Source organism: Gadus macrocephalus, chromosome 1 (assembly GCF_031168955.1).
Source record: "Gadus macrocephalus chromosome 1, ASM3116895v1".
NCBI lineage: Eukaryota > Metazoa > Chordata > Actinopteri > Gadiformes > Gadidae > Gadus > Gadus macrocephalus.
Genome location: NC_082382.1, coordinates 23,932,729 through 23,956,762, shown reverse-complemented (window position 1 = coordinate 23,956,762; position 24,034 = coordinate 23,932,729). Strand labels below are relative to the sequence as shown.

Sequence of the window (24,034 nt, the reverse complement as noted above, 5' to 3'; positions counted from 1 at the left end):
GGTTTTGTCTCTTGTGGTCCGTCAAATGGCAGTAAAGTCAAATCCAAAAGTCGCTGAATGTTGCACATGCTTGGTATTATGTCATTTGGCCTGACTCTCTCTAATTTAAAATCTATTAATTAAATCTGTTAATTACATTCCATGGTTATGAGGAGCAGACCCATTCGTTGACCTTGGTGAGAAACCAAGATGGAGGGGAGGTTCAGCTCCTGGTTGGGGGACTTTAGATCCTGGATGAGGCACCTCGCTAAGCTACCTACGCTAAGTGGGTCACGACGGGGAAGGGAACAGGAGGAGGGGACACGAGGACGGGAACGAGTCGGACGAAGAGGGTGAAGGAAGTCGAGGGAATCTCCCTCGTCTTCGAGCAGGAGACGAGGACGGAGGAGGGTTGGAGTAGGAAGGAAAGGAGGCAGGCAGGAAGGAAGATGGAAACAAATAAGGGATGATGGAGTCGAGAAGTGAATCTGAGGGAGAAGGAGGAGGGAGGGAGATGGACAGAGAGAGGGAGGGAGGGAGAGGGAGGGAGGGAGGGAGGGAATGACCACACCAGTCTTTCCACGGCTCGTTGGAATCCGTGGAATGCTGATAACTCTGCAGTTCTCCGGTGCTGTGTCTACACCCTCCACTCCTGTCTTTCTCCTGCGTCTCCCCCAAGGCCCTCCCAACCCTACATCTCCTCCATCCTCTACCCCTCCCTCACCCTCCTTCCCCCCCCCCCCCCCCCCTCCCATTTCTTTCATCTGTCTCACATATAGGGATCAAAGTCATTGTCTTGGATTATTATTACCCCTCTCTCTCTTTCCCTCTGGCTGGCTCCATGCCTCCCCCTCACTCTCTTTTGGCTCTCTCACATTGTCACTCATTCTCTCTGCCTCTCTCTCTCTCTGCCTCTCTCTCTCTCTCTCTCTCTCTCTCTCTCTCTCTCTCTCTCTCTCTCCTTCTTCTTCTTCTTCTTCTTCTTCTTCTTCTTCTTCTTCTTCTTCTTCTTCTTCTTCTTCTTCTTCTTCTTCTTCTTCTTCTTCTTCTTCTTCTTCTTCTTCCCTCTCCTCCTCCTCCTCCTGTTACAGATCTCCTGAGTGTCGCGCCGGGTTCATCTCCTCTTTGATCTCGATGTTTGATCTCTGATCGTGGTATATGATCTTTGATCTCAAGGAACTGCAGAGGAACCGGTCTCTCCCGCTCCGAGCGGCTTTCGATGCACCGTGTCGGTGTCCCCGCCGTCGATGTCGTTCGCCACGTTTTTGGCCGTTGTGTGTGCGTGTCGCGGTTGCTTTTTCCGTCTGGCATCTTTTAAGGGAAGCTTCCTGCGTTTGTTTCCCCAGCACTGTATGCTCCTGGGCGGGAAGAAAAGCACAGACATCCCCCTGGAGGGGTACCTGCTCAACCCCATCCAGAGGATCTGCAAGTACCCCCTGCTCCTTAAGGTATGGCCCACCTGACCCACACACACGTGGGGGTCATGGGCTGTGACCCCAATACACTCCCCTACCCCCCCTACACCGCCTGACCCACAAACACTGGGGTGATGGGCTGTGACCCCAATACACTCCCCTACCACCCTACACCACCTGCTACACAAAAACATCTACCTGGCACACTAGTACTTGAGTACTAACTACAATACTCTACTCCAGTGGTTCTCAAACTATGGTAGGCGTACCACTGGTGGTACGTGATGCGCTATCAAGTGGTTATTTTGATTAAAAACAATACTATCAAAATACTAGTACGATGGAAATACATTGACCATGAGATCATGTTCTCACTTGCTGTGTGTGTGTGTGTTTCCGTGTCTCTGTTCTCGTGCTAGCACTTTGTAAAGCTGTCAACAGCTAACAATAAATAGTATTATTTTTAAGAATAAATGTGCCTGCTGCATGAGGTGTGCGTAGCTGACTAGGGCCGCAGGTCTACGCTACTGTATGTTGTATGTATTTTATAACATCTGTCATAATGGTGGTACTTGGGGAGACAAATATTTTTCTGTGGTGGTACGCGGTATAAAAAAGTTTGAGAACCACTGCCCTACGCCAATCGACCCTAACCCTACCTCATATCACAACACTACGCCTCAAAGACTCCCTCAAACCTCAGGGACTAATACCCTGGGTATTACCGATGTGAACAGAGTAGCACGTAGCATGTTGGCGCCCTATGCCCCCCCCCCCCCCCCCCCCCCCCCCCCCCCCCCCTCCCCGTGCTGACCCCCTACTGATGGTCCCGGTGGTCTAGGAGCTCCTGAAGAGGACCCCCAAGAAGCACGTGGACTACCCGGCGGTGGAGGAGGCCCTGCAGACCATGAAGGCGGTGTGCTCCAACATCAACGAGACCAAGAGGCAGATGGAGAAGCTGGAGGCCTTGGAGCAGCTGCAGTCCCACATAGAGGGCTGGGAGGTGAGTCCCGGGTCTGGGGGGGGTCTGGGACTTGGCTGGGGGGTGAGTCCCGGGTCTGGGGGGGGTCTGGGACTTGGCTGGGAGGTGAGTCCCGGGTCTGGGACTCAGGGGGGGGTCTGGGACTGTCTGCAGTCCCACATTGAGGGCTGGGAGGGGAGGTCGTGATCTAGATAGAATCCCGATGGGGCTCTATACGATAACGGTCGATATGGACACTAGATGGGGTTAAGAACGACTCCAGATGAGGGTCTAGAGATGGACTCCACATTGGACACTGGATAGACTCCGGATGTTGTCTAGATAGACTCCAGCTGGGACTCTAATGGGGTTTAAAAGACTCTAGATGAGAATCGAGATGGACTCTAGATGAGGATCTAGGTGTAATCTAGTACACTTCACAATGAGACCTCGTCATCTAGGGCCACCCACTGAGATAATCTTCCCACTCAAGATGCCAAGGAGAGAGGGTGGGGGGGCGGGGCCTAGTGGCACACCGGCCAATCAGAGGAGACCTAGAGGGCGGAACTCTCAGTGGCGATGAGACTCAGATTAGTGGTGCTTTCTACAAATGGGTAGTAATTGGTCAAATGCACAGAAAATCGTCGGCCTAAGCTGCTTAATTCACAGGACAAAGACACAAGGGGATGTTCATGTGACAAGGACAAATGTGTCTCAATCTCTCGCTCTCTCTCTCTTTCACTCTCACCCTCTCGCTCTCTTTCACTCTCACGCTCTCGCTCTCACGGTCAAGAGATATCTCAGAGAGTGAGAACAACAGACCGACGGAGAGAGAACGTGTCACAGGGGGAGAGAGGAGATGGAAACTGGTGAGTGAGAGGACGAGAGACGGGGAAACATAGAGAGAGAGAGAGAGAGTGATGAGAAAGTGTGAGTGGGCCTCAATGTGACCCCCCTTCGTCAGAACAGGGCCTCTCTCTCTTGCTCTCATGCTCTCTCTCTCTCTCTCTCTCTCTCTCTCTTCTCTCTTCTCTCTTCTCTCTCTCTCTCTCTCTCTCTCTCTCTCTCTCTCTCTCTCTTCTCTCTTCTCTCTTCTCTCTCTCTCTCTGAAGAATTTCACCACTTCACCGCTGCCACAAATGTTAGTGGAGCAAAACAAGAAGCTGTTGTCATCCGTTTGGCCGTTTCCCTTTGCTTCAACTTTAACAAAGCTCCCCTATGTTCCACGCCGGCCACGTTGCTGAATCACTCACCGACAGGAAGCACGCGCCCATAACCCGATTGGGAGACGAGGAGGCGAAGATTCGGTTGTAATGTGCGACTCCCCGCGAGAAACCGACCAATCAGGGGCACCAGAAAGAGCTCTTCCCTGAAACATTAGGGTCCATTATGTCTAGAAAGCACTTCCCAGTCTACTGACTACACACACACACACACACACACACACACACACACACACACACACACACACACACACACACACACACACACACACACACACACACACACACACACACACACGTTAATCTACGCCTAAAAAAAACCTGCATAACGCACAGTGCATAGGTTATCCATCTCTTAACTGCATTAGTGTACTCTCAGGTATTCTGCGGGCTACACTCTGTATTTGTGCTAATGGAGCACACACACACACACACACACACACACACACACACACACACACACACACTGCCCATCCATCACCACAGTGCACTTATATACATACAATGATTTGCACGTGTAGACACTAACACACATGTCATCCATGTGTGCAGCACGCACTCCGACCATAAATGCATGAACATTTGTTAAATATACAGCAGATGAGTCCAGAGGAACAGGTGCACGCACACACACATCGATGGACAGAGACGCAGGCACACATACAGACATACACGCGCACATAGATGGACAGAGAGACACAGATACGCATACAGACACGCACCGAAACACACAACCACACGCAGACACACACGTAGATGGGACAGAAAGACACAGGCACAAACACACACGCACATGCAGACACATCGATGGACAGAGAGACACAGGCACGCATACAAATGCACACACAAACACACGCACACAACGACGGACAGAAGCAAGCAGCCATGCATACAGACACACACACATGCAGACACATTGATGGACAGGCCGGGATGCACGCACACACACCCAAACACTGTGTGTGTGTGTGTGTGTGTGTGTGTGTGTGTGTGTGTGTGTGTGTGTGTGTGTGTGTGTGTGTAATCCAAGCCTGTGGTGCGGTCAGGGTGAGGCATGTCCAGACTCTGGGAGATGGGTGTTCTCTATAAACTCCGTAGCAGTAGACATCCATCACCAATTCAGCCAGGCCGAATCCATTACAGACGCCCCAAGCAGAGCGCCTTCTGCCGGACCGGGTCTCTATCGCTGGCCTCAGGTGTGTGTGTGTGTGTGTGTGTGGGTCCGTCTATCTGTGGGTGTGTGTGTGTTTGCGCGAGGTATCCACACATGGACATGCTCGGTTCCACTTAATCTGGAGTCTAACGGAAAATGGATTTCTCAGAGTGACCTGTGATTGATTAGAATAGTGTTTTTCGAGGTAGAGGTGTGTGCGGCCCCTTTTTGTGTCACACTTAAAGAACACAACATTCCCGCCCCGTCGTGGTTGTCAGTGTTTGTCGGCTAAATCACGTTATTGTCTTTCTCCGGGGCGGTTTATGATATTTTCATTTGGGTGTTCAGCAGTTTTCCCAAACATTCCCAGTTGAGGCTGAGGCAGAACATCAATATTGAGCTAACTACAAAAAAGATCCCAACTGCTGAACAAACGGGTCTCTAAAAGACAGGACAGAGAGCAGATCACTTTAGGAACAGAAAGAGGATGTTCGTTATTCTCTCTTTGGATCCATCTTACGCACGGACGAGATCAACTTCAAAGGCCCCTTAAGTGGGGGTTCGGAGTGTGTTGATGCTGCGTTTTAATTGGCTGTGTGATGTTTGAATGTCCTGACGGTGCGTTTTAATTGGTTATCTGACGGCCGGACTCGTAAGGAAAAAACGAAGGTCAATTGGCTCCGAGGCAGGTGGTCGGCTCGTCAATGGATCAGCGATCACCAGAAGCCGCCCCTGCTCATCAATAAGTGATCAGCCACGACCCCAAACGCCCGCCCAGAGAGTAGGCGCTTAACCCCGGGGGTTAACTGTACACGGGGCCGCCCGCACGTGCTTACGGGAACACGTTGGCTCCTGCTTTTCACATCAAGACAAGAAGTCCTGCTCCAGTAATGCTAGAGGGGATACGTGTTCAACAGTGTGTGCCCGACTTTGTTTGTGTTAGAAATGTAAAGAACGCTGAAGAAGTGAGAACGCTGTGGTTAAACATGACTGCAATTCGACACTGTGTGTGTGTGTGTGTGTGTGTGTGTGTGTGTTTTGATATGCCCTTTCACCAGTTTGTGGCTATGCGCTGTTCATAAAATATGGCATATATCTAAACATGCACCTCCCACGGGGTATCTGGTCAGCTATTTTTAAAAAGGGTTTCCTGTAAGCCTTCCGATTGTAGTACCTCCTATCAGCATTACCCATCCCCGCACCCACACACCCTCCCCAAACACACACACCCTCCTCTCAGAGTCTCGGTGCAGAAGGCTTCGTGCCTGCGTGTTGTCGCGAAGGGAGAGAGCGTTTGAGTCCAGAGTTCAGGACGCGGTTTAAGTTCATACTCTGGCCAACTGTCTGGGCGAGAGAGAACTGCTTGCCCTCTGACCCCTTTAGGGTCCCCAGACTTCTGGGAGTACAGTAATGAGACGTTTGAGGGGGGGGGAGAGTGGGGGAGGGAGGGAGGGAGGGAGAGAGAGACAGCCATGCGTTGTCTCTGTTCTGACACGGGCAGAGTAGCGGAGAGATTTACAGCGCCACAGCTGTATCTCTCTGCGTTTTTCACTGACGTGGTTCTCATCGTCCTCCTCGCTGTGGACTCCCACGAGAGCCATCAAGCAGCTTCTCACTGGACCCGTAATGGACTGCCGCCACAGCAATCAAATATTAAAGCCCTCACCGCAGCCCTCCTCACTGCAGCCCTCCTCTTTGAGGGAGAGGGACATGCCAGCAGGGTTCATCAACTGGGGGGAATCTCATGTCTCGCTCTGGGTGTGTTTTATCTTTTCTAAAAGCTTTGTACTGCGGTTGCACTCTTCTCATACTGATGAACATTCATCAGTATGAAGTCGTCTAGCAGACTCTTTTTATCCAGAGCGAGTTGAGCACCACAGCAGGCAAGTCATTAGTGCTGCTACCAAAACAGCGTAGAAACATTGTAGTTTAATTGTAGTTTGATTGTAGTTTAATTTGAGTTTGAGTTATTTGATTCCCGTCTTTTGTTGACGGGAAGGAGAAAAATGTGTTGATGATATGGCACGACAACTTAGCATAGAAGCGCAGCTCGGAATCAAACCTGCGACCGTTACGAGGCGCATCCCCACGTGGTTAGAATACCAGCGGGTGGCACCCCCATTAACCTCCCCCCCGAGAAATGTCCCGTGTCTGACCGTGGTTCTGCCCTCCACAGGGGACCAACCTGACGGACATCTCCACGGAGCTGCTTCTCCACGGCAACCTGCTGAAGATCTCCGCCGGAAACATCCAGGAGCGAGTCTTCTTCCTGTTCGACAACCTGCTGGTCTACTGCAAGAGGAAGTCCAGGTGAGCCGCCGGGGAACCGAGGAGAACCTAGGAGAACCTAGGAGAACTCTCGAGAATCCAGGAGTACGCTGAGGCCAAGTTCGGCCTCTTGCTGTGCTTGCATTTAAGGTCCCCCCCCTGTCCCTGATTTTGAGCAGTCCAGTCAGAGTCTGCTAAAAAAAGGCAGAGTTTCTCCAGCTCATTTATGATGGAGCATTTGAGGAGGTCTGAATACACCTCCATTTGTAAGAGCCGTCGTCTCCAGGCCACGACGCTGACCAGATGGCCCTGAACTAGGGGCCTCTGGCAGGCCACACTCCAAGCCCGATGACGCAGAAACCATCAACGCAAGCGCCGGTGTGGTGTGGCGGCCCGCGGCGGCCGTTCAGCCCAGACGTTTCCTCTGGCGCTGAGCTCCACCTGAGCTCTGCAGCGAGCGCAGAGAGTGTAGTGAACGCTGCAGGCCACGCCCGGCCCCCTCGTAACCGAGCGAGGACGCCAGCGCTGGGGCTGATGTGTGAGTTCCTGTGTCAGCACGGCAGAGCATTAGTATGCAAACAAAACAGAGAGAGGAATCGTACCGGCGTGCCCCCCCTCGCCCGCTGCCAGGATCAACCTGCAGGCGCTTTCAGAGACACTGGTCTGCACTCAGAGAAGCTCTGGCAGCAACAGGGCCCTCGCCCGCCAACGGAAAGTACTAACCTTCCCGGTGTGCTTGCTTCTTCTGGCATGTGTCTGAGGAGGTAGAGCAGGCTGGCTGGTAACCGGAAGGTTGCTGGTTCGATCCCCAGCTGAGCGTTGATGTGTCCCTGAGCAAGACACTTAACCCTAACTGCTCCCGACGAGCTGGCTGTCGCCCTGCGTGGTTGACACCGCCGTCGGCGTGTCAGTAGGTGTGTTTCCATCTCCCTAATTTAATGCGAACTTTGAAGTATCGAATCAGTAAACTGTGATGGAAACACCAAAATTTGCATCAAAATCCTCTAATTCGCAAAAGAGTTTATCCGCTCGCTTGAGGTGGTTTTACAAAAACTTGTACATGCCTTTATCACTAGTAAGCTTGATTACTGCAATGGTCTCCTTACAGGTCTCCCAAAACAAACTCTGAGGAAGCTTCAGCTTGTTCAGAATGCTGCTGCTAGAGTTCTAACAAAGACCAAAAGATTTGATCATATTACACCAATTCTGAAATCGTTACATTGGCTTCCTGTAAGTCAGAGAATTGATTTTAAAATCATGTTGCTTACCTATAAATCCCTACATGGTTTAGGCCCAAAATATTTAACTGATATGCTTCCACTACATCAGCCTTTTAGACCCCTAAGAAGCTCCGAGACCAATCTGTTAATTATCCCCAGAGTAAACACAAAACATGGGAAAGCAGGATTTAGTTACTACGCAACAAATAGCTGGAATAAACTCCCAGAGGATTTAAGACTTGCCCCAACTCTGAGCACCTTTAAAACAAGACTGAAGACTTTTATGTTTGCTATAGCTTTCTGCTAAACAACTTTGCCTTTATTTTCTATTTTAATACTAAAATGCCTTTTTAACTTTCTATTTTTGCATATGTTTTTCTTTTACTTGCCTATTATTTTATTTCATTGTATGACACTGTTTATATGTGAAGCACTTTGAGTCTGCCTTGTGTATGAAAAGTGCTATATAAATAAAGTTGCCTTGCCTTGCCTTTATGAGAAATGCGTAACAGAGTAAATTCGCAAAATGAGGAGATGGAAACGCATTTTTTCGAATCAGCTGTGACGTAGCGAACTTTGAACACGCAGGACTGACAGTCTTTCCGATTTCCGCATAACGACTGGCCATAGCAACCCTGCCGACATCAACATGTAACGTCATCACCCTATTCCGCTCCAACCACTTGATGGAAACGCACCTAATTCGAATTACTTTTTTGCGAACTTTCTAAAGATTCGCATCACATTTGAGATGGAAACGCACCTAATGTGTGAATGGCCACTCCAAATAACGCTGTGAGTGGCCACTGGTTAGAAGGGCGCTGTATAAATGCAGTCCATTTACCATTGACCGTCTTCTTCCAGAGTCTCCGGGAAGAAGTCCACCAAGAGGACCAAGTCCCTCAGTGGGCCCCTGTACGTGTTCAGGGGCCGCATCAACACAGAGGTGATGGAGGTGGAGAACGTGGAGGACGGGACAGGTGTGTACTGTGTGTGCGTGTGCGCGTGTGTGTGTGTGTGAGTGAGTGCCAACCATCGCAGCACTCACTTATTCATTACTTTACATTACTTCATTACACAGCTCTTTAGGTGGACAATCACTCATCCCCATGTCATGTGGGAGATGCTTTTATCCAAAGCGATTCACCCTGCCATTCGTGGCATTAAGAGGCAGGAAGTGGTCAGGGCAGCTCCCTTAAGGCTTGCCTACAGGTAGACTGCGGTCATTGGGAATCGAACCCTGGACCTTTCGGGTGAAAAACGCCTCCATAAGATGAATGATCATCGATATAATAATACACTTGTTACTTTTCAGTTTGCACGGCAGCACATTTCACACTAGATAATACATTTCTATTTTGGGCATTTAGCCGAAGCTCTTATCCAAAGCAACTTACAATAACTGCATTTGTCAGAAGAAGAGAGACGATATATCACTGTCGGTACAGTAAGGCGGTTCATAGAAACAACCAATCAACAATTGTTAGGTTAACAAATTCCCCGTATACAACATAAACAGATAGGATAAGATGCTGCATAATTCTAAGTACTTATGCTTTAAGTGCCTGGATTTACAAACCACAATAAGTACGTAAGAGGGTTGGGGGGGGTAATGGGGGTGGGGGGGGGGGTGACGATGCCCCAGACGGTGGGGTACAGTGGGTGGAGGCGCCCCTGTGAGCCTCCACCCAGCGGAACCTGCAGCACCATTACATTTACATATTACGTTTTCGGCGCACTTCATCCAAAGCGACTTCACAACGGTTGATACACACATTGACACACCGACGGCGGAGTCGACCACGCAAGGCGACAGCCAGCTCTCGGGGAGCGGTTTGGGTGGGGTGACTCTCGCTCAGGGACACCTCGAAGGGAAACCCGCGCTACCTCCTGAGCTAAGCCGAACCGACCGTCTCTGCGGCGCCGCGGAGCCGCGAGTCGGAGACGCCACGCCTCAACTCTCGACTAGTTTCGGTGCGCTAAGCGCTCCGCTCTCGCTGCTGTCGTGGTTACAGTGAAAGTTTCATGGAGGGTGGGGCAGGACACCGCTGGGCTCTCGCACATTGTCTGCTTGTTGTTTTAGTTTTTCTGGCACGGGCACAAAAGTGAAACGTCAAATGTGCATCTCGCGTCCAACTGCGGTCGCCTGGGCCCTCGAACCAGAGCTGGTGAGGAGGCGGGACGGGGGAAACCGCGCACGCCGAGTTCCTGTGATCCGACTGCGATTCTAGGAACCACGACGGCCGATGTTGTTAGATGCGAGTAGCGCACAGATGATCAGGAGATAGAGTCTTATGAGCCCTGCTTCCCCTCGGTACGAACAACACAGCCAGCCGCGCTCACAGGCGGGGGTGTGTGTGTGTGTTAGGGGGGGGGGGGGGGGGCCTGGTGGAAACTTTGACAGAAGCCTGTGGTTGGAGAGGTGCGTCTTAATGTCAACACGCCCTCATATGCCACTTTTGAGGTGTCGCTCAGTGGTAGTCGGTAGGTGCAATGCCCTCAACTGGTTACATTTGACATTAAGTCTGTTGGTTTAGTCGACCGGGTGGCTGATAGGAAGGCTCTTATCTTCTGAGTCACCGCGCCCTATCACTACTCTACGGGTTAAAGTGGAACGACGGGGTGTGTTGGTTGATGGGAATGATCTTATCTTCCGAGTCACCTCGCCCTATCATTCCAAGACGGGTTGTAGTGGAATGTTAGGGTCTCTGCTGGTCTCAAGTCTGTTGGTACAGTTTGAGGAACTTGATTGGTTGGTTCCTAGAATTGTTCTTGTTCACTTCCAGTCCCAAGTCATGACGGCAACCAAACAACTTCGACACCATACAAACGCCTTTCAAATGAAAACACTTTAGACCCCGCAGGCCAATCTGCGTGTCGTCACAGCTCGGATCAACTGGAACCCCCTGCAAGTCCAGAAGGAGACCCCGTTCCGACTCTGGACTCTCCAACAGACGGGCCGGGCCGTCACTCTGCCGCGGGGGGTCTGAACCTCCCTCCGGCTCGCTATTTATACGACCTCCAGGACTAATGCAGTCCATTACACGGCGCAATTCATTATTCATCAGACACCTGCAGCCGCTCGGGTGATAAAGCGAGAGTGGCCCTGAGCTCTGGGGGAGAGACGTCCTTTACTGCACTCACCGACGGGCCGCGGGCTACACACAAACACACAAACACACAAACACACAAACACACAAACACACAAACAGGCCCTAATTGGCCTGTAAAGCTTCCTGCCGTCAATTGGTAAACATTTAGAAAGGGAATCGCGCTCCCCCCCATTGACTTTTAAAACGGCCTCTTGGGTTATTTTATGTTCATGGTTATAGTTTTAGTCACACGTCGAGGCTTCCTTTACAAGGGGAGCGCTTCTGTGCCTAAGCGAAAAGGTCAGAAGGTTATTTTTGACAGTCTGAGAAGCTTATATAATTTTGAATGGGACTGGGGTTGCAATGGAAGCACTTCCATTGCAACATCTATGAATGAAGTTGAATATTCTAGCATCAGAATGATCTTGACACCTTTTTAAATCTTACTGCGGTTAGACTCACCACATTAAAAGTCAGAACGAAAAAACTGTCAGACACTAGTTGCTTCATTTCGTCACCTAATGTCATGATATATTAATGTAACGAGGTCATGACTTAGTGCTGCATGATGTCGGCGATGACCTAACGATGTGACGACGAGACAAACACATAATGATGTGATGTTCTAACGATGTATCAACGTACTGACGTATTGCCGTATGATAATCTCCAGCGGACTACCACAGCAACAACTACACGGTGACCAACGGCTGGAAGATCCACAACACGGCCAAGAACAAGTGGTTCGTGTGCATGGCCAAGAACACAGAGGACAAGCAGAAGTGGCTGGACGCCATCTTGAGAGAGCGGGAGCAGAGGGAGAGTGAGTCCAACTTTGATTTGATTTGAAAAATGTATTTAAAAAATGTCATCAAATGAAAAAGAAACAAAAACAAGGCTATACTTTTCCCTTTTTTTTTCGTCTTAAAACATTTGAAAAGGAGTGGGAAGAAGTATGTACTTGTTTTATCCCACCCCCTTTTATTAAATCATACAATAATTATAAACTACTACCGGTTTCATTTACTTAAATTAAAGTTATGCAATTAATATCGGAAAAACGAATTGCATAATATTAAAGTTGAATTTACTTTATTAGATAACTTTATTATTTGACGATATATATTATTGTTTATGCTTGTGTGTTGTGCATTCACAATCTGCTGCTTAATCATTTAACAAATGCTTTTTTCAAGTCTTTAACAATCAGGTAGGGGTGAGGAGCATCTTGCTCAAGCTTGCCTACTGGGACGACTGGACGTGGTGGTTCAAAGGACCTGATGTTTGTGGATGCATTTCAGAGTCCTCAATGAGCATATAAGAAAATGGCCTCTCGGGTTCTAGTTATGTACATGGTTATAGTTTGAGTCACACGTCGAGCCTTCCTTCAAAAGTGGAGCGTTTCTGTGCCAAATTGGAAAGGTCAAAAGAAAAAACAGTTTGAGAAGCTTATTTTAGTTTTTAAAGAGGAAGCGGTTTACATTTGAAGGACTTCTTTGCAACGTGTATGAATTGAGGACGACTGTGGTCAAATAGAGCACAAAGGACCTGACCATCCTGTCCTCAAGAGGGATCGTGGATGCATGTCAATGCCCTGAATGGGCAGGTAGGGGTAGGGCTCTTCCTAAAGGGGGGGCTACACGGGCGTTTCCCCGAGTGGGGAGTCACAGCTGGGTCACAGAGCTCATTCACAACACTGGAATAACTCAGACGTGTTAACCAGCGTGTCGGATCAGAGTGAGAACCAGGCAGGCTGCAACTCGCCGCGGAAACGGGCCGCTTAGCAGGGGAGCGGCGGAGATAAATGATTATTCTGACGCGAATGAATGCGAGGCCAACGTTCGTGTTCCTAATGGGTTTTTGAGTCCGTTCCAGAAGTCCCGTTTGAAGTCTCGGAACCCCCGAGCAGGAAAGCACTCATGATACCGAGATGTACTTGTTATCCGAGACCCTCATGATACGGACTGGATGGAAAACGACAAAGCATTCGTCTTGTTTAGCCTCGTTAGCGTCCGTGTGCCTTTCCGCTACTGATATTCAGACTTCCTGCTCCTGCGGTAAACGGTGTGTTTTGCACCTGTTCAGTCCTCACCATCTGTCCGTGTTGTTTTGAAGCGGTAAGGCTCGGGGCTATCGAAAGGCTTTAACCAGATTTGGGGCTTCAGATGGGGTTACCTAATGGCACTGAGGCGAGGAGCCCAGGACATTGATTATCCCGGGCCATCGGTGAGCGGCTCGTAGCTCTGTACCAGACTCCTCCAGGAGAGCACACCTGTGTTTCCCCTTCTCAGATGAACCTGGCTGATTTTAAACGGACTGCATTTATACAGCGCTTCGGCCAAGACTTCGGCCAGCTCGTCGGGAGCTGTCGGGGTGAGGCGCCTCGCTCGGGGACACCTTGGCACTCCGCTAGGAGGAGCCGGGGATCGAACTAGCAACCCTGTGGTTACCAGCCAACTCGCTCTACAACCTGAGCCACATGCCGCCCCTTGTGCTGGAGGCATGTGGACGTGGCCGAGGTGAACAGTTGGTGGAGCAGGTCAAGGTTGACCTTCTGGCGGTAAAGTGGAAGTTAAGGCGGTTACCTAAGGAGAGGAGAACGAATGGTCCGGCCAGCGGTGTCGGTTTACGGCCCGCTGGAAATCGACCTGCAGCCAACAGATGGTGGTGTGGTGAGGGCGGGTGGGCTTCCAGTGATCTGACGGCAGATTGTCATCCCCAGCAGCCCCCCCCTCCCCCAATACCTCCAGCCCCTAGCCCATCACCTGTTCCTTAAACTCTGAGTGCACTTCAAAAGAGAGCGGTATGCTGTGCGACCGCTCCTGAGATATTTCTCTAAAAAACGTTATGTCTGGTTAAGCGCTTGTTTGATTTGAATATGGCGCCGTTCCCTACTCCGTCGCGAAGCGTGCTTTCATTCAATCCCACGCGGTGAATTTAGATGCATGCCGTTATGGAGCAGGGAGGGGGGTGAGAAGGCATCTCGCTCCAAGAACGACCACCTTCCATGTTAGGCGTTGTGAGCCTTGCTTGATTGGCACATTGGCCAATTAACCTACAGAATGTGACCACGTCGACTGTAGTTTGTTTGGAACGCAACGGGTGTCTTTAGCGATGCAAACCCCGTCGAAAAGCACGCGGCCTCTCTCTCCGCCCGTGATGCGTTGGCTACCGTCTCGACAGCTTCCTCTGATTCAGAAATAGGACACAACCTCGCGGCGCAGACCTCTGCCAACACTGTTCCCACCCCTGCTCCTCATTGTCTTCTCCCCAAACAACCACTTCAACACGTGCGGTCGGCGGCGTTTCCTCTGGTCGACAACGGGGCCATTCCGGGGCCTTTTCCGGAAGTCTCTGGGCTGGGTTTTTATTTTTCCATGTCCATCTCCCACCAGCTGGGCCGTGTCAGTCGCTCCTCCAATCACGTGGGCTTCTGTGCGAAGCTGGGGAGTGTGTGTGTGCGTGTGTGTGTGTGTGTGTGTGTGGTGTACCAGCTTGTGCCATCGGGACTGGGTAGACAAGGAGCTGTTCTGGACGAGGTCCGACAGCTGGGGGCCAGAGGCGGTGAGCGCTGGAGGGTCCCGACGGATGTTTCTGTTGTTGAATGGCTCTCATTGTTTCAGCCGCGCTCCAGCTGCTGTTCCTATGTAATCCGAGTACCCCACCACCCCACCCCACCCACCTCTCCATCAGAGACAGCACCCTGCTCAGGGTGTCTGCCTTGCCCAGGGAGAGCGGCACTTTCTCTGGGGGTTCAGACGTGCTGTGGTGGGACCTGTTCCTGGAGGTGGTGGGTGGAGGCCCGCGTTAGGGAGGGAGGCCAGAGGAACGCAGCAGTAGAGGGCGCTCGTTTGCGATAGGATGCGTTTTGGAGAATCACGTCATGTGTTGTCGGTGACGGTGTATCCGTAGTGTCGTCATGGTATGTGGTGTTATAGTGTTTCGCCTTTGCATGCAAATGACGCACGGTAAAGGGGGCGTTTTCATTCCTTTTCAACATTCTCTAAATCAGGGGTGCCCAACCTTTTTTGACCCAAGATCTACTTTTCAAGTAGCCAACCTCCCGAGATCTACCAGCAAACCTACCTTCAAGCGGGGGGGGGGGGGGGGTATCGTGAACCTACGGACTTCAGTGGGGGTTTCATTCCGTCTGCGCACGGCACCTTCTCAACGATAATCAATAATCTTCCTCCCACTCAGGGTGAAAATGGTAGGTCTTAGCTCGTTTCCCCTCAGCCATGCCAACGTTTAGGAGTGCGTAACTACTGTTGACGGCTTTCAACTGCTGTTTACAGCGCATGCGCTACCGCGCGTATATGTCCCGCGCAAATTGTATTTTATAAAAAAAAAAAAAAAGAATTATTATTATTATTTTATTTTTTTCTTCACCCCTCGCGGTCGACTTGGGATCTGTCGGCGGTCTACTGGTAGACCGCGATCGACTGGTTGGGCACTCCTGCTCTAAATAGTCTTGCTCAATGGCACCGGGGGAACGTTGGAGTTCAAACCCACAACCTTCCGGCTCCTTCAACTGTTTTACAATGTTGTGGTCACACAAGTCTGTGATTTTGTGGTTACACGTGGTTACACAAATCTGTGATTTGTGTTACACAGTCAAACGATGGAAGGAGACTCTAATCCCTTACTTTGGTTTACAAATCACAAATCTGTAATGTGTGTAAGGGATTGAGTTTAACCGACGTGATGTTCCCGCTGCAGGTCTGAAGCTGGGCATGGAGAGGGATGCGTACGTGATGATCGCGGAGAAGGGCGAGAAGCTCTACCACATGATGATGAGCAAGAGCCGTCACTTGATCAAGGACCGCCGCCGGAAGCTCAGCATCGTGCCCAAGTGCTTCATGGGAAAGTGAGTTTTTCATCCACCTGCTTACTACATGCTCATTGAGCAGATGTTTTTTTTTTCCCCGAAGCTAACTGCAGTGAGTAGAGATGAAAGTTGTTGAGGAGCTGTTGATCTAGCATCAGATCTAGTAGGACTCTGGCTCAGGGATGTCTTCAGGGTGGTCTGTTGAGAGTCCAGCCAGGTCACTGGACCATCCTGCCCTCTCTCGTGACCCCATGAGACCCGAAGTCCCCATCGACCTGACCCATTTGGATCTCTTACGTTTCTGTCGGACTGGATTGCTGCTCCATTTCTTAGCCTCCGCTGGCTGTCGGTCACAGTGAGTCGTCTCCGTGGGCAGACTGTGAATGAAATGTAAATGTATGTAAACACCGTAACGAAGCAGTGATTCAGAGTCAATTTGGTTTGAAACCTGTCATGAATCAGCTGGGAGGCGCTAGCTTGAAAGCTGTCATCAATGTGCAGGAAGGGGTATGGCATCTTGCTCAAGGGTTCATACATTGAGGTTTGAACCCAGAACCCGTTGGCTGGGAGTCAAACCCAGCTAACGGAAGCTAACGGAAGCTAACAAAAGTTAACGGAAGCTATAACCTCCCAGAAGCTCACCTAGAAAAAGCTAACAGAAGCTAACAAAAGCTAGCCAACCAGAACCTAACCTTCCAGTAAACACCAGTAGATACCAGTAGACACCGGAAGCTAACGGATGCTAATCAGAAGCTAACAGACGCTAACGGACGCTAACAGTAGCTTACAGAACGTTGTAGGAGGTGAATCTGAGCCCCCACTGGGTCTCTCCCCGGTCCGTCAGCTGTTACGTAACCCGAGGAGGGGAAGCTGTGCTCTGAGATTAGCAGGCAGAGCTCCGGCCTGAGGAGCTAATCTGCTTCAGTCGCAGCATCCTGCTGTTTGTACAAATCAACGGCGTGATTACCTCTGAACGCAGCTCTACCGCCACACACTCGTATCACCAGACAAACGCTTCCTGGACTGGACTTTCCTCTTTAACGCACGCGATCACACACACTCACACACACGCATACACACACACACACACACAGACACATGGACAAACACAGACCAACACATTGACACAATCAGCCTCCAAATGGACTCTTATTTTCAAGAGGAAAGTCGCTGATTTCCTGTGTGAAAAAAAAAAATGAAAAAGTTTTCCCAGTCAACTTTCAACCCCTGCTACCCTCTGCCATACCCCACCTCGCAAACACATCGTCTGTTGGCTTCACCCACACCTCCTCATCCATCCCCTTCGCCTGTCCTCTTCCTTCCTCCCGTCCTCCGTCCTTCCCCCCATCTCTCCCTTCGTGTGCGTTACCACACAGGGAGTGAACCTCCAGTGCCGTCTGCCAATAAAGCCTTCCTCCAGAAAGGCTTCAGGAAGTCAGGAAACGTAGTGTACAGAGCGACTAGAAGGTGGTGGTGGATGAGGGGGTCAACACAGGACCTTCAACCAGAAGGCGTGGTGTGTGTGTGTGTGTGTGTGTGTGTGTCACACATTATTTTAAGATTTAAAACGACTTAAGTTAATTTTCAGTTTTCATTCACAGTTTGGTTAGGTTTAGACAACCCAACTACTTTGTTAGGTTTAGACCAAACAACTACTCGGTACTTGTTTAGGTTTAGACCACACAACTTCTTGGTGAGGTTTTTAGACAACACAACCACTTGGTTAGGTTTGGTGTTAGCCAGAAAGTCTTTAAGTTTTAGCTTTAGGGTCAGGGTTAGTTTACTGTTAGTGTTAGGGTTAGTTTAGGGTTAGTTTAGTGATGGGATTAGGGTTAGTATTAGTTTAGTGCTGGGGTTAGGGTGTAGTTAAGTGTTAGTTTAGTGTTAGGGTTAGGCAGAAAGTCGAAGGGTTAGTATTAATGGAAGTGTTTGGGTTAGTTCTCCCTGTGCAGTGTTGCCTCTGTGTTGGCTGTGGGCTGTTGAAACAGTCGTCAGTAGTAAACGTCAGGGCTCAGAGTGCTGGATCTCTTCCTAAGTGTATATTTATCCTGCTCTGACAGCCTCCCGATTACAGCAGACCTCAAGCAGGTCCCATCAGCGGTGCTCATGTCGTCGCTGGGCCCAGTAGATATCCCACGGGTAATGCGAACCGCAGACATGCGTAGTAGCATGTGATGGCATCGAAGCCTGCACACCAGAGCTATGTTGAGTCGCACATGACTTGGCCTTACTTGCTTTATCGCCCACAACACCAACACCACTACGAGCGACAAGCGACGAGTACCGTCCAATAATAGCTCGCGGATCCCACCTCCAGTTAACAATCAACTGGAGGCCAGCAGGGTTCAGAAATACTACAGACGATTCCATTCATCTTCTGTTAATATCGACCATAGACATTGTCCTGATGTGGCAATGTCCAAACCAATTAAGACTTTAACACTAGCTTATGGAAACCGGGGGTTAAACCAGACCCCGCCAAAGCCCTAACCCGCCTCCAAGCCTGTGAATCAGTCCAGCATGTGGATTGACCCATCGTCAGCCCTCCATCTTGACTCCCCTGGTGATTTATACGCTAAGGAGGTTTGGGCGTGCAGCAACAGGGCCGTTGCCCTGAGATGCCCCATCCCCGCGGCAGATGTGGATGACACCAGGGCTAACCCTTGAGCATAGCTTCGAGAGCATGGTTGTGCTAGCCTAGCCTCTTCAGCGTAGCTTCTGTAAGCGTCACCTCTTTAGCATTGCATCTTTAGCCATAGGTCTTTAGCACAGCTTTCTAGCATAGTCTCTGTAGCGTTTCCTCTTTAGCATACCCTCTGTTAAGATAAGATAAGATAAGATACAACTTTATTAATCCCCTGTAGGAGAAATATGTTTGTTGCAGAACAGCCCATCAGATAACATAACGTTTCTCAAGCTGCTAAAGAAGCTCATAGCTTCTTTAGCATAGCTTCTTTAGCATTGATCTTTTAGCATATCATCTTTAGCATTCCGTCTTTAGCATATTTTCAGAAACAGCTGTCTGATTTTGCCCTGTTGAGTCTGCTGACGTCACCATCTGTTGGAAATCTCAGTCTGGTTTTAACTTGTCTTCACCTTTCCCTCCCTTTTTCCTTGACACACACACACACACACACACACACACACACACACACACACACACACACACACACACACACACACACACACACACACACACACACACACACACACACACACACACACACACACACACACACACACACACACACACACAGTTCCTGTGCGTTGTATTAATTTCCATAACAGCTCTGTTTCCAAAATTAACCTGGCTCTTACGTAACACCCAACGCTCACACCCCCCTCACCCCCCCCCCTCACCCCCCCCCTCACCCCAACCTCCCCTCTCTCCCCTCCCCCCACACTCTCCCCTCCTCGTTTAGGTCCAGTGCCACCGTCAATTAACAGCTCCTTCCTTTAACACACACAGACTCACTGACATTCGACGCACACACACACACACACACACACACACACACACACACACACACACACACACACACACACACACACACACACACACACACACACACACACCTCACTGACATTCGACACACACACAACAGAAGGGCAGACACACACATGACAGATGAGCAGAGGGGCGCACACGCACACATTCGTCCCGTCTTGGAGGATAGTGTATCAGCTGGTTGGTGGTAACTGCGTCAATAATTATCATGGTAAAATATTCCTGCTGCTCCCTGACCAGACACAAAAACATATCGCCAGCTGGCCAAGGTGACCCCCGTTCACCACAGCAGCCACACTCTGGGGTCATGTTATGGTTCAATAACACACACGCAGACGCGCACACACACACACACACGCAAACATATGCACACGCGCAGACACGCGCGCACACGCGCATACATATGCACAGACGCAGACGCACGTCGCTCGCAGACACACGCGCGCAGTCCATCACTTTGATTACCCTTAGTTATTGTTAGTCAAGCTGTTCCATCTTTTGACTTTACATTAAGAGGATAAAGGCTGATGAGCATAGCACACACACACACACGCACGCACACACACGCAGGCACGTGCACAAACTAACAGCAGTTTCAGGTTCATTCTCAACCACACACACACACACACACACACACACACACACACACACACACACACACACACACACACACTCGCCCAGCGTCAGTCCTATTCAGCGCTCATCATACCAGGGGAATTGATTTAGCTCGGTGGCGTGAAGGAGGGAGACTGAGGAGAGGGAACACATTAGTCTGACCGGGTGGGGGGGGGGGAGGAGGAGAAGGTAGAGGGGGGAGGAGAGGAGGGAGGAGAAAGGAAGGGGGGGAGGAGGGGGAGGAGACAGGAGGAGGAGGAGGAGGAGGGGGGGAGGAGAGGAGGAGGGAGGAGAAGGGAAGGGGGGGAGGAGGGGGAGGAGACAGGAGGAGGAGGAGGGGGGGGAGAGAAATAATTTTTAATCAGAGTTTCTAATGTTCTAATGTACTATGTTCCAGTGAGTTTACAATGTCCTGTGTTCCAGTGCGTTAATAATGTTCTAATGTTCTGTGTTCCAGTGAGTTTATAATGTTCTGTGTTCTGTGTTCCAGTGAGTTTATAATGTTCTAATGTTCTGTGTTTTCAGTGAGTTTATAATGTTCTGTGTTCCAGTGACTTTATAATGTTCTAATGTTCTGTGTTCCAGTGAGTTTATAATGTTCTGTGTTCTGTGTTCCAGTGAGTTTATAATGTTCTAATGTTCTAATGTTCTGTGTTCCAGTGAGTTTATAATGTTCTAATGTTCTAATGTTCTGTGTTCTGTGTTCCAGTGAGTTTGTGTCGTGGCTGCTGGAGAGCGGAGAGATCAGTAAACCTGACGAGGGAGTGAACCTGGGCCAGGCGCTGCTGGAGAATGGCATCATCCACCACGGTACTGCTCCTCTCTCCTCTCCTTCTTTCCTTTCCTCCTCTCCTCTCCTTTCTCGCCTCCTCTGCTTCTTTCCTCCTCTCCTCTCCTCCTCTCCACTCCTTCTCTCCTCTCCTTTTCTCCTCCTCCTCCTTTCCTCCTCTCCTTTCTCGCCTCCTCTGCTTCTTTCCGTCCTTCTCTCCTTCTCTCCCTCGCTCTTTCTGTTCTTTGTTCTCAGTTCTCCTGAACGAGAAAGGAGAACCGAGAACAAAGAAGGAATTCTTTGTTCTCTGTTCTCCTTTCTCATTCTCCTTCACCTTCTCTTGGTGAACTCTGTTTACTTATTCATTACTTTTCTCTTTCTTTCCTTCTTTCCGTCTTTGACTTTCATTTGCGTTTTCTTTTTTCCGTTCTTCCGTTCGTTCTTTCGTTCCTCCTCTCTTTCTCTCTTTTCTTTCTCTCTCTCTTTCTTCCTTCATCCTTTGCTCACTTTCTCTCCCTCACTCTTTATTCAAACGTCCTCTCTTTTTCTTCCTGTCTTTCCCCCCACTTTCTTTCTTTGTTCTTTCCCTCTTTCGGTTGTTCTTCTGTGGTTTCAAAATCGAAACCTTCTTTCGCTCATCTGCACGGAAACACACGTGCAAGCCTCAACCCATTTTTAAACCAATCATTCACCTCCTTCCTTAACGACCAGAGACGTGTTGTCCTGTACTGGATCAGTTGGTGCTCACCACCTCACCCAGTGTGTGCTCCCCAGTGGGTTCTTTTTTGGGTTCTACGGTGGGTTACCCTGTGGAGGCATCCCCCTGATGAGCTGCCCGGCAGACACAGCTGCTCCTCAGCGTTTAGTTCCGCTGTTTTGGAGACGGGTCCGACTGTCTCTCTGCGTTCCCCGCGGCCGGGCGACGAGCCGACTGACGGACGCGGGCCGCACGTCTCCCGTTCACAGCGCCGACAGCTCAGCAGCCTCCGATTGCTACGGGTTCCTCTCCTGCGCTGTCTCCTCCTCCTCGTCCCTCTCCCCCATCTCCCTCTCACCGTCCCCCTCCCGTTCTGTCGTCCTCGCTCTGTCTCCCTCTTGCTCGCCCCTCTCTCCTTGTCACTCCCTCTTTCGCTCTCTGGCTCCCTCCACTCTTCATATCATCCTCTATTCCTCTCTCTCTCTCTCTCTCTCTCTCTCTTCTCTGTCTCTGTCTCTGTCTCTGTCTCTCTCTCTCTCTCTCTCTCTCTCTCTCTCTCTCTCTCTCTCTCTCTCTCTCTCTCTCTCTCTGTCCCTCTCTGTCTCTCTCTGTCTCTCTCTGTCTCTCTCTCTCTCTCTGTCTCTCTCTGTCTCTCTCTCTCTCTCTGTCTCTCTCTGTCTGTCTCTCTCTCTCTCTGTCTCTCTCTGTCCCTCTCTGTCTCTCTCTCTCTCTGTCTCTCTCTCTCTGTGTCTCTCTGTGTCTCTCTCTCTCTCTCTGTCTCTCTCTGTCTCTCTCTGTCTCTCTCTGTCCCTCTCTGTCTCTCTCTCTCTCTCTGTCTCTCTCTCTCTCTCTCTCTCTCTCTCTCTCTCTCTGTCTCCCTCTGTCTCTGTCCCTCTCTGTCCCCTCTCTGTCTCTCTGTCTCTCTCTCTCTGTCTGTCTGTCTCCTCTCCTCTCTCCTCTCTCTCTCTCTCTCTCTCTCTCTCTCTCTCTCTGTCTCTCTCTGTCTCTCTGTCTCTCTCTCTGTCTCTGCCTTCATCGTCCTCACTCTGTGATGTACTCTTGAATGGCCGTGATGTAATCTCCTCTTCCTTTATAGTACTAACCAAGTGCACCTGTTGGTAAAACATTGTACCTGTAGAAACGGGAGGTGTGTGAAGACGCTCCCAGATAGCGGGGTCCCCCAGAGCAGGGCTAACGGGGGGGGGGATAGAGTACGACCGCTGCCCTGACAGCCCAGCTAGGACTCCTCTTCTCAGTGGATCACGTTGTACCCCAAAACAACGACATGCCAGCCAACCAGGGAAGAAATAATACCGCAAAAATTACATTTTTCAATAAAATAAGAAGCACAGTAAGGAGTAAGTAAATAGAACGGTTACCAATGGGAAATGACCCAAAAAAAATAACAAAACCAAAGTAAATACAGTGAGTAATTTTTAGGCAACTTTTTTTTGGCAAACCTCGTCAAAAAGCACCAACCCCGGTGAGGCATCGCGCTGACCTCGGTAAGTCCTCGCGCCCCGCAGAACCCATAGTTCAGACGACGCTATGGACACCCAACACCTGGGGAAGTCCCCCAGAGGGCCCCTTAGCGAGCTCCGTCAGGGCCCCACCCCGTCTCCCCGGGGCCCCCCACCCTGCACAATGGGCCGTACGGACGGAGCTTTGCGCGGGCGTGGCCACTTGGGTTTGCGGTGCTCGTATAGAGGATGAGTCGATCTGTTTAGGGGGAAACCCCCTGCCCCCCCCCCCCCCCACCCTGACCTCAGACCCCGGGGCCCGGGGGAGCCCGGGACTCTGCTGGGAAACCCAGTCCGGTTCCTGGAGGACAAACACGAAGGCTCCCCCCCCCCCTGCTGTGGGAGCTCTGCTGGTGCTGCTGGGAGGACGACCCAAGATCAACATTTATATTACAGGGGGGGCTGGTTGCCAGGACGACTCGCCTTCTCTGACTCGTAGCGTATGGTCTGCTGGTCTGCGTCATTCACCCTCTCACTAAACCTCACCCTCAACCTCAACACTCACCCTCCTGTCCGTGGAGACACAAAGCCTGGAAGATTATGTTTAAGAGAAGCCTTTATGTTGGGGGGGGGGGGGGGGGGGGAAGTCTGTGGTCCCATGAGACCGGCGTTGCATTGCGGGCTCCAACCAGATGACGCAGTGGCGTGAATATCTATTTCAGCAGCTCGTTTGATCCGCTGGGATAATCTTACTGTAATTTCAAAGCCCACCACTTATATTTTTACAATGGGTGATTCTGTGGAGCATTCCAGAAGGTTCTCTCTCTTTAAGGGTGCTGAGAGGGG

At 50.5% G+C, this 24,034-nt stretch overlaps 1 protein-coding gene and 1 long non-coding RNA gene across 2 annotated transcripts in view; both read left to right on the top strand.

Annotated features, from left to right (window-relative positions):
• Positions 1-24,034, top strand: part of prex1 (phosphatidylinositol-3,4,5-trisphosphate-dependent Rac exchange factor 1) — a 66,661-nt gene that overhangs the window by 1,185 nt on the left and 41,442 nt on the right. The window contains 7 exon segments of the mRNA XM_060060289.1: positions 1,148-1,427; positions 2,236-2,397; positions 6,908-7,041; positions 9,084-9,199; positions 11,985-12,134; positions 16,031-16,178; positions 20,972-21,704. Coding sequence (XP_059916272.1) covers positions 1,148-1,427; positions 2,236-2,397; positions 6,908-7,041; positions 9,084-9,199; positions 11,985-12,134; positions 16,031-16,178; positions 20,972-21,704 — 1,723 coding nt within the window.
• Positions 16,185-19,396, top strand: LOC132459074 (uncharacterized). Its single transcript, XR_009526105.1, has 2 exons — positions 16,185-17,667; positions 17,717-19,396. It is a non-coding gene; the product is annotated as an uncharacterized LOC132459074 (long non-coding RNA).